The sequence below is a fragment of the Netta rufina genome (genome assembly GCF_964035555.1).
Source record: "Netta rufina genome assembly, chromosome: 11".
Taxonomy (NCBI): domain Eukaryota; kingdom Metazoa; phylum Chordata; class Aves; order Anseriformes; family Anatidae; genus Netta; species Netta rufina.
Window position 1 is genome coordinate 4,735,827 of NC_140134.1, and position 16,568 is coordinate 4,752,394.

Consider the following 16,568-nt stretch of genomic DNA (forward strand, 5'->3'; position numbering starts at 1 on the left):
TTAAGGATGAAACTCAATCCTCAAGTTAGAGGGTTTTTTTTTCCAGGTACAACAGGAATCTAAGCGAAGTGGTGCTCTCCCTCCGCCTGCCCCTATGTGCTGTAGCGGAAAGGCACCAGGGGCAGTTCAGCTGCTTTGCCCACACCGGCCTCTGCTCGTGCCTCCAGCGCTCGTATTTCTCTTAGAGCTGCCCCAAGTGTAAAAACCCGGGTTCCAGAGCCCTTTTGCTTGTCTTCCTGGTATTTGCTGTAGTTCAAATGATGTTCGTGACCGTGACTGATGCTTTTTGCCAGTTCACAAAAGCTTTTATCGCTAAGTTCAAAATCAGTAATCAAACAGAAGCACGAGCTGCAGAGCTGACGGTAACAGGAGAAAGGATTTCATTTTGCCACGTCACTGAGTTCTCCGTGCAGCAGGGTCTCAGCAGTCGCTGAGTTCTGTCCAGTTTTTATTTAATTGTCCAAAACGCCCATTTTCCGGTTTAGATCCCAAATCTTACTGCTAAACTCAACTGGAAGAAGTCGTGCACTTCTTAAATGTTGTGTCCGAGCGTCTGCAGGTTGTCTGCCGTGCTGCCAGGCTTTCTGCAAGCCGTGCTGCTTCGTGCAGGACGGGGACGTGGCTTCGAGCGTGCCTTCCCCGCGGGGCCCGGGGGTCGCGGCAGGGGCTGCGGGGCCTCGGTGCCACCCGGGGCTGCTGCGGGGGCAAACGGGCACCGGGGGAGTGGGGCGGGGCCACCATGGGGGGGCAGGATCTAGGACGTCGGAGATGGGAGATAAAAATAAATACATAAATAAATAAATAAATAAATAAATGGATGTGGTGCTCAGGTCGGTGGCGTTGTAGCTCTCAGGTTCCCCTATAAACCTCATCGATCTAAGCTGCGCGCTTGGAATTTGTAAAGCTCTTCCAAAGAGCCGCGACATGGGCTTGAATTCAGTTTTTATTTCTGATCTGTTTTCTGCCTCTCTCCGAAATGATTTGTTACTCTGTCACTTCTAGATCAGCTCTAGATTTGCGAGTTGCCAGCGTTCTGGCAGCTGTTAGGTTTGTGCGCAGCTTTAAGAAATTTTTGCCGTATTCCCCCCTCCCCCCAGATTCAGATTTTGGAGGTGGGGGGGAAACTGCCCTCAAAGTGATGAATAGTTCCTAGCTTGAATAAAAGCACCCTCATGTGTTGGGACTTAAGCGTGACCGGAGGAACAAAATAAAACACAACCTGAGGGGCAGAGCTAGCAAAAGGCTGGGCTTTGGAAGCTGCAGGGAGCGCGAGTTCACCTTCCCCTCGGAAGGGTTTCTTGTGCAGGCTGCCAGAGTCCGGTCCTGCTCCTTCCTCTGGGCAGCTCCAGACGCTCACAAGAGCTGGGAGGATCGTGTCCCTTAGAAATTCCCGCAAACAAAGCTTGGGGCATAACGGAAGATAAAACATACTTTAAAAAGCACAGATACCCTGCAGTGTGCGAGGCTTTCCTCAGAACTGCAGAATCTGTAGCAGCCCGGAATGACCTGATCCGAGTTGTGGGTTGGCAGAGCTGGGAGGGGGTGGTCCCGTTCCCCCCCCCCCCTTCCTTTCTTGTTCGTGTGTGTTAGCTTACAGGAACGAGTGTGTATTAAACAAAGGATAAACTTGCATAAGGGTATTTATCTCTCTCTGGGTAAAATCCATACTAAGACATGAAAGGTAAAAGCTGCATTAATTACTCAAGAGGGATTCAAAGCTCAGCAGTTTACTAGGATTGAAGGATTTATTGAAAAACAGTGGTTCTCATGTGTAACTCCAGGCAATAAACCTATTTAATTAAAGGCTTAATCTTCTAGTTGACATGTTTGCTACTGTTCCAATAAAAAGCTTCATCTGTAGCCAATTCTTGTAACTATACAAATAATAGTAGAATCCCTCATCTTTGTTCTTTTTTTTTTTTTTTTAACTGTTTAATTGCATTATGTTGGTTATGTTATAAATATTTAAAGGACTTTTGTCTCTTTAGGAATCAAAAGCTTTAAATGGCCCATATTCCAATTTATTTAAATTCAGGCAGTTTGTCTTTACCTCTTCCATTTTCAGACTAAAGAATGGTATTCTTTTAATGGATGCTTGCATCGATAACAGTATTCTCTATTGAGCAGCAGGATTGTTGCTTTTTTTAAAATAAATTTGCCTCTTCAAGCCATATATTTGCACTCATGGCTACATTACATAAGTATAATTTATTAAAGTTCTTGTAAGATTGAGATTTTTTTACGATTTCTTCTCAATACTTCTTAAAAATTTAATTGTTATATTATGAAAGAAATTATATATTACATGCAGCGGGTGGTAAGAATAGTTAGATGCCTGGATTATTTTCATATGATAAGATTCAGTTATGGAACTAGACCCAATATGTTTAGCTGAGGAAAAATATTAAAGTGAATAAAGTAATATTTTGAAATTAGATGCATTTTTTTCCTACTCCTGTTTTAGTAATCAGGAAGTGAGGAGATGTTGTTTTCTTTTTTAAATATAGAAACACACATTTAAGTGTGTGTACATATATGTATACATGCACACGTTCACAAGCAGTGAAAATTACTATTCCTTGTGATTTTCATTAAAGGATCAAAATTTTAGGAGTACTGCAGTTGATGGTCATAATAGCTTAAAGCAATCTAATGTTAATCAAATCTTATAATCAGGTATAAATCAAGAATAAAGTTCTGCAGTGATCTGTGGGATAATACTGAAAAAAATTGTTAGGTTGCTACATTATTCCAAACAGGTGTTGGTCATTGTTTGAAGCACAGCTTAATCCAATATGCTGTAATCAAGTGGTTTAGTGTAACAGCATCTTTCAACTAAATCTCACCCTTACTGAGGTAAAACTTGAACTCTGGTCTCTAATCCAGCAAATACTTGGTCTTTTAAACTTTCATTTGGGACTGTTTCTTTGAATCACGTATTTAATTGAAATGTTTGCTTTGTTTTTTTTTAGGTTGGGACTCATCGGGAAGAAAGTGTCAGCCTCAACAGCAACCATTCAGTTCTTCCCAGTTCAGTTTCTGCTCAGAGCACAGAACTAAATCATAAAACACAAGAAAGCTACAGAGGTAACTCTCCAACAATATTAAATGCTCAATGGTGTCAGGATTAATCTGGAGACAGGGAGGCTGTAGATCTTGGTAAATGTGAATCAATACAGAAAGGGGGGGATAGGAACATAAGTAGAGTTGAGAAATGAGAATTAACTTCAATTTTAAATCCTATAAACTACCTCTGTTAGGGATTACTGCAAAAACGTGGAGGGCATCCCCGTGTTGGACTGGTCCCTGTATAGTTTCAGTAGAACGCTTTGCGTTCCAGCTGCCTTGTAGCTTGAGATGCCGTAATGCCATTTGCAGCGTGGCAGCCATTTCCAAATCAGCCAGGAGGGTTACAGAGTGATATGATGACTGATTTCAATCTGACCAATAAAAGGAAGTCTCTCCACACAACTGTTTACAGTTCGCTCAATTTTTAGCCTAAAGAAGTAAGCTATAGGAAACAGAAGTCAGCTTATTCATTAACATGCTTGCTCCATTTAGGGATGTGTATTGCAGATTTGGCCTAGCCCCAAGCCTCTGTCAGTGCAGCTGTGCCCTTAGATTTGCAGCCCAGACCCGAGGTGCAAATTTTCTTACTTTGCAGAATGGCCTTCTGTATTTTACAGTGTATTTTTCTGGTCAAGCTACTCTTGATTATTACAATTCCTTTACAGCCTCATGACATGTGTCCAAATACAGCAGTGTTACCAGGCTCTCTCTTTTATTTCTGTTACCAGAGCATGGTTCCTTGTGTTGGTTTCCTTGCTGTGTTCTGGCCTGCCATCTGCAGTATCTGCTTGAGGTTCTGTGACAGGGAGAAATACTCCACTCCTTTGATAGTCACACTGATCTGTTTGCTTGCAGCGTTGTCAGGTGGCTTGCAGAGCCAGTCTGTGGCTATAGGTCCAACAGAAATCAAGTCTGAACATAAGGAGAAGGATGAAAATATACATGAACCCCCCTCATCGGATGACATGAAATCAGATGATGAGTCCTCCCAGAAGGATATCAAGGTTTCGTCTAGAGGCAGAACAAGGTGGGTCACTGACGTGAGCTAATGAATTTGGTGCTTAATTAACGCTCTGTGTAAGTTGTAGATTGTCTTTAAGTTTAGTAAGTTTATTTTAAAGCTTTTGCATTACCTCTGTGCATATGAAATAAAAAGACAGCTTACAGTAATTGTATCTATTTGAATAGAAGATTTTTTTTCCAGGAACATCATCTGAAAATTATGCATTCCGTTGTGTAAGTGCCTTGCCTATAGAGATAACTAGCATAAAAGATTGAGACAGTCCCGGCCAGTGTAGAGGATGGAAGTGTCCAAGACATGTAATCCTTGTACCTAGGCCAGGGCTCCTCTTCTAAGTGGGAGCCAGTAGCTGTGGAGAACAGTGGCCTGATAAACTGTGGACTGGGGTGAATATGACATGTACGTACAATTTCAGAACTCTTTTTCCCTTCTCAAACCACAGACCAAAAAAACTGGAACTCACACCAGGTAAAATGCTTCTGGATCTGCCTGATAGGCCTGATACAAGCATTGAAATTTGAGATACCAATGAACAATCTGAACCTTGCAACCACAGGCAGTGGAGTCTCTACCATCATAGCTGCTTAATGACATTTTAGGATATTAATTTTAGTGGAGAAGAGGCTTTGTAGCAGTTTTTGACTTGAATGAACAGTCCCATATGTGGGGGGGGAAAAAAAGCTACACGACTTAATATAATAATTTTAAGTGAAATGAAAAAAAAATCTGAATATAACTGTTCAGCCCTATCTTGGACATTAAAAGAAAGAAAAGTTTTCAAACTGACCAGGTAGATCTTTAACAAAATTAAAATGTTTTTCAATAAGCGCATTAAATTGAAAACTACTTGAATACCTTTTTGTATAAGCTAATATATTGGAAACCAGCAAAAGTTACTGGTTGAAAATGATTTATTCTTCACCTGAAAAGATGGCTGAGTATCTCTAACTATTTGAACATGTGTCAGTAATTGAATAAAGCAGTAGTTAAGGTATTTCTTTTGCTTCAAGGGGACAACACGTTCGCTGTACTTTCCTGGAAGCATTTGCCATCTGTAGACAATATTGTGTGGATATTCTTCAGGCAGAAGCCATTGAACATTTATTTTCTGGAAATTACAGGAGTGACAAGAATTACTTTGAGTACTTAAGCATTAATTTCTAACTTTTTTTTGCTTATTTATAGTTCAGTATACAATAGAATAAATGGGAAGAAGTTTTAATTTCATCAGCTAAGAATTTTGAACTAGCACAGTGAGTTGTTTGAAGTAAAAGTGAAATTTCAGTATACTTCTATTTACACTTTCTTGCAGCAGTACTAATGAAGATGAGGATTTAAACCCAGAGCAGAAAATAGAAAGAGAAAAGGAGAGGAGAATGGCAAATAATGCTAGAGAACGTTTGCGTGTACGAGATATTAACGAGGCATTTAAAGAACTTGGCCGAATGTGTCAGCTTCATCTGAAGAGTGAAAAACCACAGACAAAACTGCTTATTCTTCACCAGGCTGTGGCAGTCATCCTCAGTCTAGAGCAACAAGTGAGAGGTGAGTAGCCCATTGTTGTGCTGTGGCAATTTGCAGGGTGGCTTTGTTCATGGAACGGTGCTGGTCTCTTGTAATCTGCACAACTCAATGCAAATCACTGAAGGCACGTTAGCTGTTCTGTAACTATGTTGAAGTTCTTTAGGAAAAGCAAGGAATTGCTTTTAATGAAAAGAAAGAAAGGAAGGATGGATGGGAGTGTTAGGTTTATACTTTTTTCATATGTATTTTCCTAGCCATTTTGCTATCCAAGTTTTCTAGGCAAATCAGTTAATTAAAACGTTGACACGTCTTGCTTTAAATTGTAAAAAGTACTTATTTAGTAGTACGGAAACGTTATCAAAAATCAGAGATCCGATTTAAGATGAACCCCATGCAACTGAAATTTAAAAATGCAGTGAATTTAACTGCATTTACTTAGCTTTTTGCATTAAGCATAGTTTGGGGAGGAAACCTGCAGCTGCTTGAAGTAAATAGAGGTTGGTTTTGCATGTATTTTCTTTCCATGATCTCTTGATTTTTCCAGGGAAGAAATAGGCTTATCAGTAGTTGCAGAAGGAAGAATTCTTTTTGCAGTTCACTTTCTGTAAAGAAAAATGCTTCCTCTGGGAATCACGGTTAGATCTTCAACTGTTCTGTTTTCATTTGTTAGTAAAGCTACTGATGACTTTTAATCTCACTTAATGATAGAGGTGTTACAATTGTGAGACACCTCTGTCCCTCAGGTAGCTGTCACTGAAACTGGTGAGCATTCTTCTACTTTGCTCCCTTGGACTATAGAGTAACCATCTTCCTTTGGTACCTCACGGGTGTAAGCACATCAAGAACTCGGAATTCTTTCAGATGTGGATGATGCCAGTGGTCAGTTGCTTCGCGTGCTACATCTTTGAATCACTGATGTCACTGAAGGATATCAGTGATTTATTTTTGTGTACGTTACTTTCATTTCCAAATTTGTGGCTTGCTGTAGGTAAAAGCAATTGTTTAGTCTGTTGGAAGCTACAGAGTGAGCATCCTAACGCAAGCTTAGCTACTTCATGGTGAGGGTGAGGCGCAAAGGGTTTTCAGGCAGAGTTGTACTGACGGAACTGTTACTAAAACGCGCCGTCTCCAGTCAGAGTTCTTGCATGCTACATGCAGAAACTGTGATTATGCTGCAGACAAATGAGATTAAAGTCACCAGAGCTTTGTGTGGCACCAGCTAGTCTTGGCATCTCTGAGACTTTGACCTCGGGATTTTTTTGGTCTGAAAATGCTTGTCTTTCTCTGGAAGATAAGATTGACTATTATGAAGAAGTCGGAAGAACATTAATGAGGCATGTTTTAAGGACTAAACACATCAGGTCCACTCCCTACTTCTACAGGCCATGCAAACCATACAAAGTGCTGCATTAAAATAAATGAGATCACTTTTGCCTTGGTTACTTCCATACCTTACGCCTGTATTAGAAATCTTTTCCTAAATGTATTGGCAGTTAAACTATCTATGAAGTCCAAATTAAGTCAAGATTTTTCCCTTCCTCATGTTCATATCTCACCTTGTACTTTACTCTCTGTGCATTTGAAGAAGACTGTCACAAGCACACCGTGCCTCTTGTGAGAGGCTGCATTCCTCATTTTCTCTTGTCTTTCTTTGCACCTGCTCCAAGCTCAATTAAGTATCCTAAAACTCAGTGACCAGAGCTTTGTGTGGTATCCAGAGCTTTTGCCAGTGCATTATATAATAGCATAAACAATTTCCTCTCTCTGCTGGTAAAGCATATTCCCATTTTGTGATTAGTGCTATTCAAAATGAAACATTTCAGATATTAAGCTTTAACTGTAGGCTAGCATTTTCATCTCCGTTTCCTAAATCACTGTAAATTAACTTCCTTTCAAAGTTTCCATATAATTACATCTTCTTTAAAACTTAAAGGCCAGCCACATTTAAATGAAGAAAACTGTAGTTCAGAGAAGTTACTTTTTTTTTTCCCAGCAGACTCTTTGTGAGTGATCATCCTTAGCAATTCCAGTAGGAGGCTGTTGATAATGGTTTGAGTGGAAGTACAATTGCCTCTGTCAGATCAGCTAGAGAAACACCCTGTAAGATGAACAGGGGTCAGCAGACTGCAGTTATTAGTGGGGCATCAGTGCTGTAGAAGGGAAGATCTAAGAGTTCCTGCACTGAGCTCATGCTGTCTGCTCTGTTTTGGCAGTTTCTTTACAGTTAAAAATCATACTCACCATCTTAAACTGCAAAACACAATTCACTGAGAACAAGAAAAATACTTCAAAATGCTGATTAAATTCAATATGCACTGAGGAGAAAAATCACTTCTTTCAGTTGACAGAATATATTACGTACCTTCGTGCGTCTTTTTGGCCACTGAGATTTGTCTGTTGTCTTTTGATTTCATGAAAAGCCATTTTGAAGGACAGAAACAGGTGACTCTTAGAAGCTGTAAATTATTTGAAAACTAGATTCAAATCTACATATGTGGAGGTAACTGGGGAAGTAGAAACATACTGATGGAAATATTTTGATAGTTAGTCCACAGCTGGCTATTATAAAGTAGTGGCTTTATAATGCGAGAGGAAATAAGGTTTTAAAAAAATAATAACCTTTTTGCTGTATGAGTGAATTGGGGAGAATATGATGGATAACCAAGATGGGCGGTGAATGTAGAGGATTAGTGTCTTAAGAAATTCTGCCTTGTCTAATGAGCTAATACTTAAGGTGAAGAAAGAAGCATTAGCTTTACTAAAAGCAGTGTTGATGTAGGAAGGGTTGGTATGACTTCAACATAAAATGCAAAAATGTGCTTTATTTCATTGTAAATTGCAGACATTTTTTTCTCAGCTTGTATTTCTAGCTACTTTGTGTAACAAGGGAGGCAATTTTTTGTTCTTCAATATTTTTGAAGGTGTATGTAGGCAGGTAGTAAGTTATGTGTTTTGTTGTGTTTATTATTAGTATTATTATTAATTTGTTTTAAAATACTAATCTATGAGTTGGACTTTCAGTAGGACTTGTCTGCAGCTTTAGGCACCTGGGCTTTAACACAGGGCTGTAAGTACTCAGGAAAGGGAAGCTGCAGTGCTATTTTTACTGCAGTGATTAATGTGTTGATACTCCCTTTGGTATCAGCATACAGGATGTTAAGAATCATTTTTCTGTTACAGAGCGAAATCTAAATCCTAAAGCAGCCTGCCTTAAGAGAAGGGAAGAAGAAAAAGTTTCTGCCGTATCGGCAGAGCCGCCAACACCACACCCAGGAAGCCACCCTGGCCTGAGTGAAACTACCAACCCTATGGGTCATATGTGAACACCAGCCAGGTACGTCTTGTCTAGAGCGGGGTGGCTCTGGTAACATTTGTTCTGTTTGTTGCTTTTTATTGGCTAAAATTCAGAAGATCTAGTTGTTTATTCTCAGCTACTGAGCTGTCATTAGTACAAACTTCTTGATATTGCTAAATACTTCCCTATTTCTAAGCAGGAGCAAAAGCGTGCAGATTTGTGTAGTTTTATAATAAAACAAAAACCCAGGAAATTTTAGTGGAATTCTGTCCATTTTCATCTGTTTTTACTGATGGTTATGTCTCTTGGCTCAGGTGGCCTTCTTGGCATGATATCAGAGGAATAGATAACAGCCTGATAGATAAGCCAAGAGTAATAGAGATGAATTATACATCTTTAAGTGGTCTAAATATCACCTCAGTTCATTTAAAAATCCGTGCCTTGTGTCCCAGGGCTGGTAGAAGCAGTTGGAGGTACTTCTCATCTTAGAGGTTTGCTGTCTGGCTTAGGGCCGGTCAGTTTCCCTCCTATCACTTGCCCAACAGAGATGGCGAGCTACCTGAGCTATCTCCACTAATACAGATCGCGAATTAAGATTTAAAAAGCAATGCTAGCAGCTTTGCAAGACAAAGCAGTGTTTCCAAATGCTCCAAATAGTTCAGTATGAGATGGCTCATTTAAAACAGGCTGGCGGGGAGGCCTTACAAGAATGAGGCTTTTCCTTCCGAAGTTGTTGATTTGGGTTTTATTATGTGGTGTTTATCTTTCTTTGTTAAGTGGGAAAAATTTGTCTTTAACGAGAAATGTTAGATATTCCATGTCTGTAAAACAGTAGTGCTGTTGCCACTTTCAAAAGAGTTACCAACACAGATCTGGTTCAATGCTGTTTGATGCCCTGATTTTCATCTAAAATCATCTGAAAATTTTATGCTTTGGGAGGGCGCTTCTGTCGTTGTTTATATAGACAGTTTCATTTCTATTTCAGCTTCAGGTGAGAGTATCTTGCCAGAATGTATCCCATGGAAGTGTATTATGGTATTCTTTACAAAGCAACAGAATGGCATTTAAATCGAGCCTTATTTGAGTTAGTACTTCCCCTATTTTCTTACAGGCAGCTTCTTTCTTCATCAGCTAAATGGATTTATTTATTTATTTGCATATTTTAAGGAAAATAAGGTGACATGAATTGCTTTATTTTTTTTTTCATACCAGAGCAAAAGGCTGTTTTTGATTTGTTAGATAATTCTTGATTTACAGATTCTGTATTTTGTTTCAAATGAATTTTGCCATATTTCAGAAGTCTATCTTTGCTTTCATATGAGGCACTTCCAAAAACACAGCACTATGAAATAGCAATAATTTTGCAGAATGACTAAAGCATGAAGTTGACGTGAGAAGATTGTTACAGGCTCCTTATGTATAGGGTAATGTCTACCTTCAACAGAAGTGATTTAAATTAGGTACCGTCTCTTGCATATTTTACAAATATGAGTACAAGAGTCAAAGTTGAATGAAACTGCAGTTTCTTACCTCTGAGTTTCACAGGTAATAAGCTTTCTCCTATACCCAAAGAGTCTAAATATGCAGTTTTTCTGAGAGTAAGCTGTTCAAGCTCAGTAACTCTCAGAAAAGCAGACCATTATCTAGCTTTTCTTTGTGGTCTAGATTACTTTATGCTAGTTTGGCATCCTTACTAGTTTGAGAGAACCACCATACAGCAGTTACATAACATATTTTTAACCAAACTAAGTTGTTGAACTCAGGAATTGTGGTTTTTAACTGCTTTTACAGTAGAAAAGTAACAAGTGTCCTGTTTTATAACGTGTTTCTAGCATGTGAAGGTTTTAGTAACTGCTCGGCTGCATGGCTAAAACTAGTTTGTTGATGTAAATTTGGTTCACAGCAGATAGCCAATAATTGAGCAGGATGGAGATGGAGCTGCCTTACCTTCCCCACCAGGAGATCAGAGATCCGTTAGCTTTTATGGAATTGCTGTGTGTGGTGGATATGCATTGGGGAAAAAAGACTTCGGACCCCTCAGTGTGATTTTCTTTTGCGCTTAACTGACTGAAAATGCCCTGAAATACATTTCAGATTCATTCAATAGTGTTATATTATGCTTCTTTTCCTAATACTCTTTTGTTCTTCCAAATCTCTTTCTAGAATTCCAGAATTATTGGTAGGATACACAGAAGGTGACCTTTCTTCACAAGGACACAGACAACTAACGTTATATGAAGACACAAACCTGACAGGAGAAAACACTTGAAGCAAGAAACCCAAATGCAATCTTATGATCAAAGCTACTGGTCAACACCTGCATCAGGATTGAAGATACAAGATCTTCAGATAGAATTTCAGCCCGTGAAATACTCTGAACATATCATTCTGTTGCAAGCAGTGTGTCGCTTCTGCACAATCAGAGACTGTTGTGATCTCTCCACTCATTGTGGAAGTTGCCTTGTGCCTAAACTGAATTGACAAATGCATTGTAACTACAAATTTTATTTATTGTTATGGAACTGTAAAGGTCTACATATAAAGGGAAAAGTTAACATGTTAAAAGCTGATAAAATTTCAGCAGGATGCCAGCATTTACTAAAGCTGTTCACATTCAGAGAACAAAGCAGTGACAACCGTCGACCCGTAGCATTCCCAGCATACCTATTAGTGTCTTAAAAAAGGAAGGGAAAAGTCTTTTGTTGTCCTTTCCTCTCCTTTTGCCATATGACTAGTGTTTTCCATGCAATAGGAAACTATTCCTTGGTATAGCTTTTTTTATGTTATTTTTGGTCTCTGGTAATCTGAACAGTTATGGTCATAGTTCCCCTTCCATGCTGAGCTCCATGGTTAAAGCCAGTAAGAGGCCTCCTGAAGGCTGCATGCAGGCAGGAGCAATACTGTGACCATAACATTTCTTAGATTTAAAAATTGATTTTTATTTTCCCTCAGACTTTCCTCAAATGTTTTTTTTTCTAATTATAAACAAAACCTTTTTAGGCTTCTAGGCTTCATAGTAAAGCTTGTAACGTGAAGTGTAAATTGGGTGGGGAGAATCTACTTTGTTAGAGTTGCTTTGTTTTCCGAGCAGTAAGTACTACATATAGTACATGTAAAGTGTTAGCTGTACGTAAGCACAAAATGCATTAAAATACAAAGGAGATTTTTTTCAGGCTGCAATTTTGGTGAATAGTAAAATCCTAAATTCACCGTGGCAGGTAGTGTGATGATATAACCACCAGTAAGGTGGGCTTATTTAACTAATGGAATATAAGAGCAATGGTCACCAACTTTTCCTTACTGTATACATCAATTATCTTGTCATTTTTGTATGGCTTGTCAGTGGAGAAAAAAATCCATGTGAATCAAGTGCAAACAAATGACCCCTCCCAAGCCATATTAGCATTAAAATGTTAATCCACCAGAACAGTGTCCATAAGTATTCCTTTGTCACAAATGTGTTGAAATGGTTAAAATCCCTTTGAACTTCCATGGAAACTGTCTTCCACTGCAATGACCATGGGAGGAAATTTCCTAAGCCAAGGTTGTCTGAGCTATTGTTATATAGTGCATCTTTCATCACTGGCAATTGGTTCACACACAAACCAGGAACAAAACAATAATTTTTATGAAGTCATTTAATTTGAAAGAACAAAAGCTGGATTGTTAAAATAAACTAATGAATTTAAGCTCATGTTTTGGATGGTTCCTAACAAAACAGTTTGTGAAATTAGTGGACTCATTTCTATTACTTTAATTTGCATATACCATCAATAACACCTGATTATATCTGTGGCCTTGTTCTTCATTTCAGTGTTTATCAGCTAAACAAATTTGTTGCTTATGACGTGTGAAAGTGATCACGTGCCACTGCCTGGCCTTTTTCCTTCTAAGCTTGTTGTCTTTTTGGCTATATTAGACTTTGCAGTATGCCCAGAAGCTTTCCTTCATAAAATAGAAAGAAAAAAACATTTGGCTTATTTTTCACTGTAGCTAGTCTTTTATACAATAATCTTGTAAGAAAATTTCTTGAATTCTAAATATTACTCTTTCTAGATTTTTGAAATCGAAAAAGTTTTCAGTAAAAAGTTTCTTACTTTATTTTACTATATTAGGTAGTAAAAATGTAGGGTTATTTACCATAACCTGTTCATTAATATCAGAAATTTACAATAGCATTGTAAGACCATAGTAGGGTTCTAGCATACCGTGTAGTACCTATGGAGTATTGTAAGAGCTAATTGTCCGAGATGAATTGCTTCTCATCTTGTTCTCCAGTTTCCATTGTTGGTTTATTGCAGATTTGTACCCTGTGTCAAATTTCAAGGTATTGCTGATAAACCTTTCCAACCAGCAGCAAGAAGTTCAAAAAATTTCTGTCAATGTAACAGAAAACACTATGTATATAACATTTATGTAGCAATAAATGTGCCATCTTTTTTTAACATGGTAAATCAGTGAGTTTTTTAAATTTCTCTCTCCTCATAGGTAATGTGCTGCTTGAAAAACACTGGCAAAGCATCATCTGCCTTTATCCAAATAAAACCTAACATACATTTTCAGAGCACGCAGTGTGAGTGGCAGGTGTGAGAAGTGGTCTTGCTGTTCTCCTTGAAGCCAATGCAGAAATTCCCACTGAGCTGAGGAGGAGCAGCACCTAACCTGCACTGTTCACAAAAGGAATTGCACAGGCAGATAGCAAACAGGGCAGAAGCCGCTCCTGTAGGTGCGTGCCTACTGCTGTGTCTTGCTCCTTTACTTTGCCTGTCCTTAAGATGGATTTCTAAGATCTAAGCCTGCTTTGTACATTGAAGTTCACAGTGCTGAGTTGCTTCTGAATTGTTTCATGCACCTGTGCAGATTACATGAAAAAATGTCTGTGGCTTAATCTTGAAATTAAAATGATCATATTTCCTACCATTTTTCCTTCCTCCTAGTGCAAATGAAAGAAAACAGAAGTGTACAATGGTCAAAGCATACAAAATCAGACAGTGAAATCTTCATGCAACTTCTAATTAACAACTGTTTAAGCTACAAAATTCAAGTAAAAAGCAACTCCAGTTCTGTAGGATCTTCGTTTTTCTTTAACTCTCCTCTAAAGTAAATATCCCTGGGAAAAACTCATCAGACAAAAAGGCAAATAGAAATGCCATATATATAACTTACGGTGTTTAACTGAATGTGGTGTTTGCCAGTCCGCATGGCTACTGTGTACTGCCTCATTTCCCATGCTTGGTAGCGTCCTTTCTCTGCAATGTTTATGTTCTAGTTCAGATTGTAAAAGGCTTGTCAGCGCAGTTACAGCGGTAAGGCTTTCTAATACGTCAGAATTTCTATCGCAGGCACATCCCTGGTGGGTCTAGGCAAATACAGGAGATGAGGCCCAGCCAGGTAAGTGGCCTTTGGTTGTTAACCTTTATTAGTAGCTGTTGAGGAGGCGCACTGGTGCCCTCCCGAGCTCAATTTAGAATCTTAAATTCTAAATTACTCCAGTAGTAATTCTAAATAGAGCATTTTTGAGTATTCATCATCACTCCTGTTCTCTTATTTTTGAGTGAGTCTTGCAAGTCTCACATTTTCGGAGAGTAAAAATGGCATTTTCCATTTCTTTCTTTTCTTCACTGCACTTCTGCTATCTTGTTTGCATATATTTTCTGATCACTGATCATTCATTCCTCTTTTTACATTTCCTTCTTTTTCTGCGTTTTATTACTTGCTCCCCTTTTTGACTGGAAGAGGTGCATGTTGGGATACCCTTAAGTAGATAAGATTATGCTAAGAATCTCTGAGCATCAGAAATACAGCAGGTAAGTTCTCCTGTAAACTGTAAAAAAAACATCAGGAAAGTCTTAAAATGGATTCCACCTTTCTTTATCCAGCACTAGGTAAAAACTGTTAAAAATACAATTCTAGATTCTTCATAGAAGTGCTAACGTTTTCACCATTAACATCAGGAAATGTTGGCAAACTAAAACACAGATCTCTTTAAAAGACAGCCTAGGTACTAGAAAGTAAAGTTTGCTTTTGCTTTTCATTGGTAACACTCACACCTTATGTATTCTAGTATAGGTAACCTGTTGACACTGGAATGTCCTGTAGAAGGAAGAAATAACATGTCCCAGTTCTAAGGCCTAGCAGCATTTCTGGAATGGGATGTAAGAAGGCCCAACAGAGATGATTAAGGCAAGGCGCAGGCAGAGCTGAGCTCCACCGTGCAGCTGCCCAGGTCCCAGGGCATCGCCAGCCTGGGGATGGAGCCTCGCAGCCCAGCACACCGCTGCAGAGGCTGCACTGCCTCCTGCTGCTCGCCTGCCCACTGCGGCAAGGCAGCGTCGCTGAAGCGGTGCCGCATGCAGAGCATGGGACCTGCAGAGTGGGGGGAAATGGCGCTAACAGGGACTGCAACAATCCTCCTTTCTTTTCCCTCTGGGTCTCCTCTGTCAAACTGCAGATAAGTCAGGTGCCATTTGCAGGAAGTTTTGTACTGTTTCAGCAACATTTGTTTTACTGAATGGTTAATCCCACCATCAACATGGATGCCATAGCAAAATCATGAGAGTTTATCCCCTTGTGAAAACCCCAATGTCCTGTTCAAGTGATACCCCAAGCAACTGCATGTGCATGTTCAGCATGACTTCAGCTGGTTTAGATGTTTGATTGCAGCCACCTGGGAATGTTTGTATTGGACATAAACTGCACAGATCAGGCCTAAGGCTCCAAAACTGCAAATCACCTGGGTTGTAAAAGGAATCCCTATCAATTCTCTTAATCCTGAATTTTCAAACTTTCCAAGGCAATTAACAGTGTCTGTTAATACTGTTAAAGAAGAAGTGATTTAAAAAATAAAAACAAATCTTAGAGTGGTATCAAATACCAATCCAGATAGAAATCTTATCAAAAAGTTGATCATAACTGATCCTGGAGGGCTCAGGAAGTCAGTGGCTGTGCTAAATATTTTGGAAGTCTGGTTATTTCAGTTAAACAGACGAACAAGAACATCAAAGCAGTTTCATTTTCAGGAGAGATTCACTGTTTTTTTGTTGTTTTTTGTTTGTTTGTTTGTTTGTTTGTTTTTTAAGAGTATCATCTAAACGAAATAGTAATTTTTTAAAAAGGAATGAAATATAAACTACATCAGTAAGAAAAGTAACTGTTGCTAAATGTGATTGAACAGATGAGAAAGTAATTTTCAATTAGCTTAAAATTCAGTCAACATTAGACAGACTCCTGTTTGTCCTGGATTTACAGAAAAGTGTGAGAGGCATCAATGCAGATCATATAGCTGGAGCAAATTCTGCGCTATTTCTCTTTCCCTCAAAGCTCTGAATAACATATTAACTTACATTTGTTTTGGAAAACTCAACAATTCACATCTTTAAAAAATCCAGGAGGAAGTAAATGGGCATCATAGTAAAACTTTTGTACAAAATGAATATGCACCATCTTCTTGCTAACTTGGTAACATAGATTTTTGTCCCTATTTGTCTGCTGAGGCCTCTTCTGTCTGCCTTTGCTAAATGTTAATGGCTAAGACTTGGGAAATGCCAGAGCAGATTGATCTAGTTTGCTAGGTCACTTATTTACATACAAAGAAATTCAGTGGTTCCTTACACTCACCGAAATTCTGACATAAAATTGTGCACTTACTTGTGTCCTCTC

The 16,568-nt window shown here is 38.9% G+C and overlaps 1 protein-coding gene across 6 annotated transcripts in view; it reads left to right on the forward strand.

Moving 5' to 3' along the window:
- Positions 1-13,352, forward strand: part of TCF12 (transcription factor 12) — a 158,700-nt gene extending 145,348 nt beyond the window's left edge. For 5 of the 6 annotated variants that reach the window (XM_084293472.1, XM_084293474.1, XM_084293475.1 and 2 more), the window contains 5 exons: positions 2,973-3,087; positions 3,925-4,096; positions 5,403-5,635; positions 8,795-8,948; positions 11,073-13,352. In XM_084293472.1, coding sequence (XP_084149598.1) covers positions 2,973-3,087; positions 3,925-4,096; positions 5,403-5,635; positions 8,795-8,937 — 663 coding nt within the window. In that variant the 3' untranslated portion in view covers positions 8,938-8,948; positions 11,073-13,352. The remainder of the gene's footprint in view (positions 1-2,972; positions 3,088-3,924; positions 4,097-5,402; positions 5,636-8,794; positions 8,949-11,072) is intronic. The other variant, XM_084293473.1, reaches the window with a different exon arrangement.
- The last annotated feature ends 3,216 nt before the right edge of the window (positions 13,353-16,568 follow it).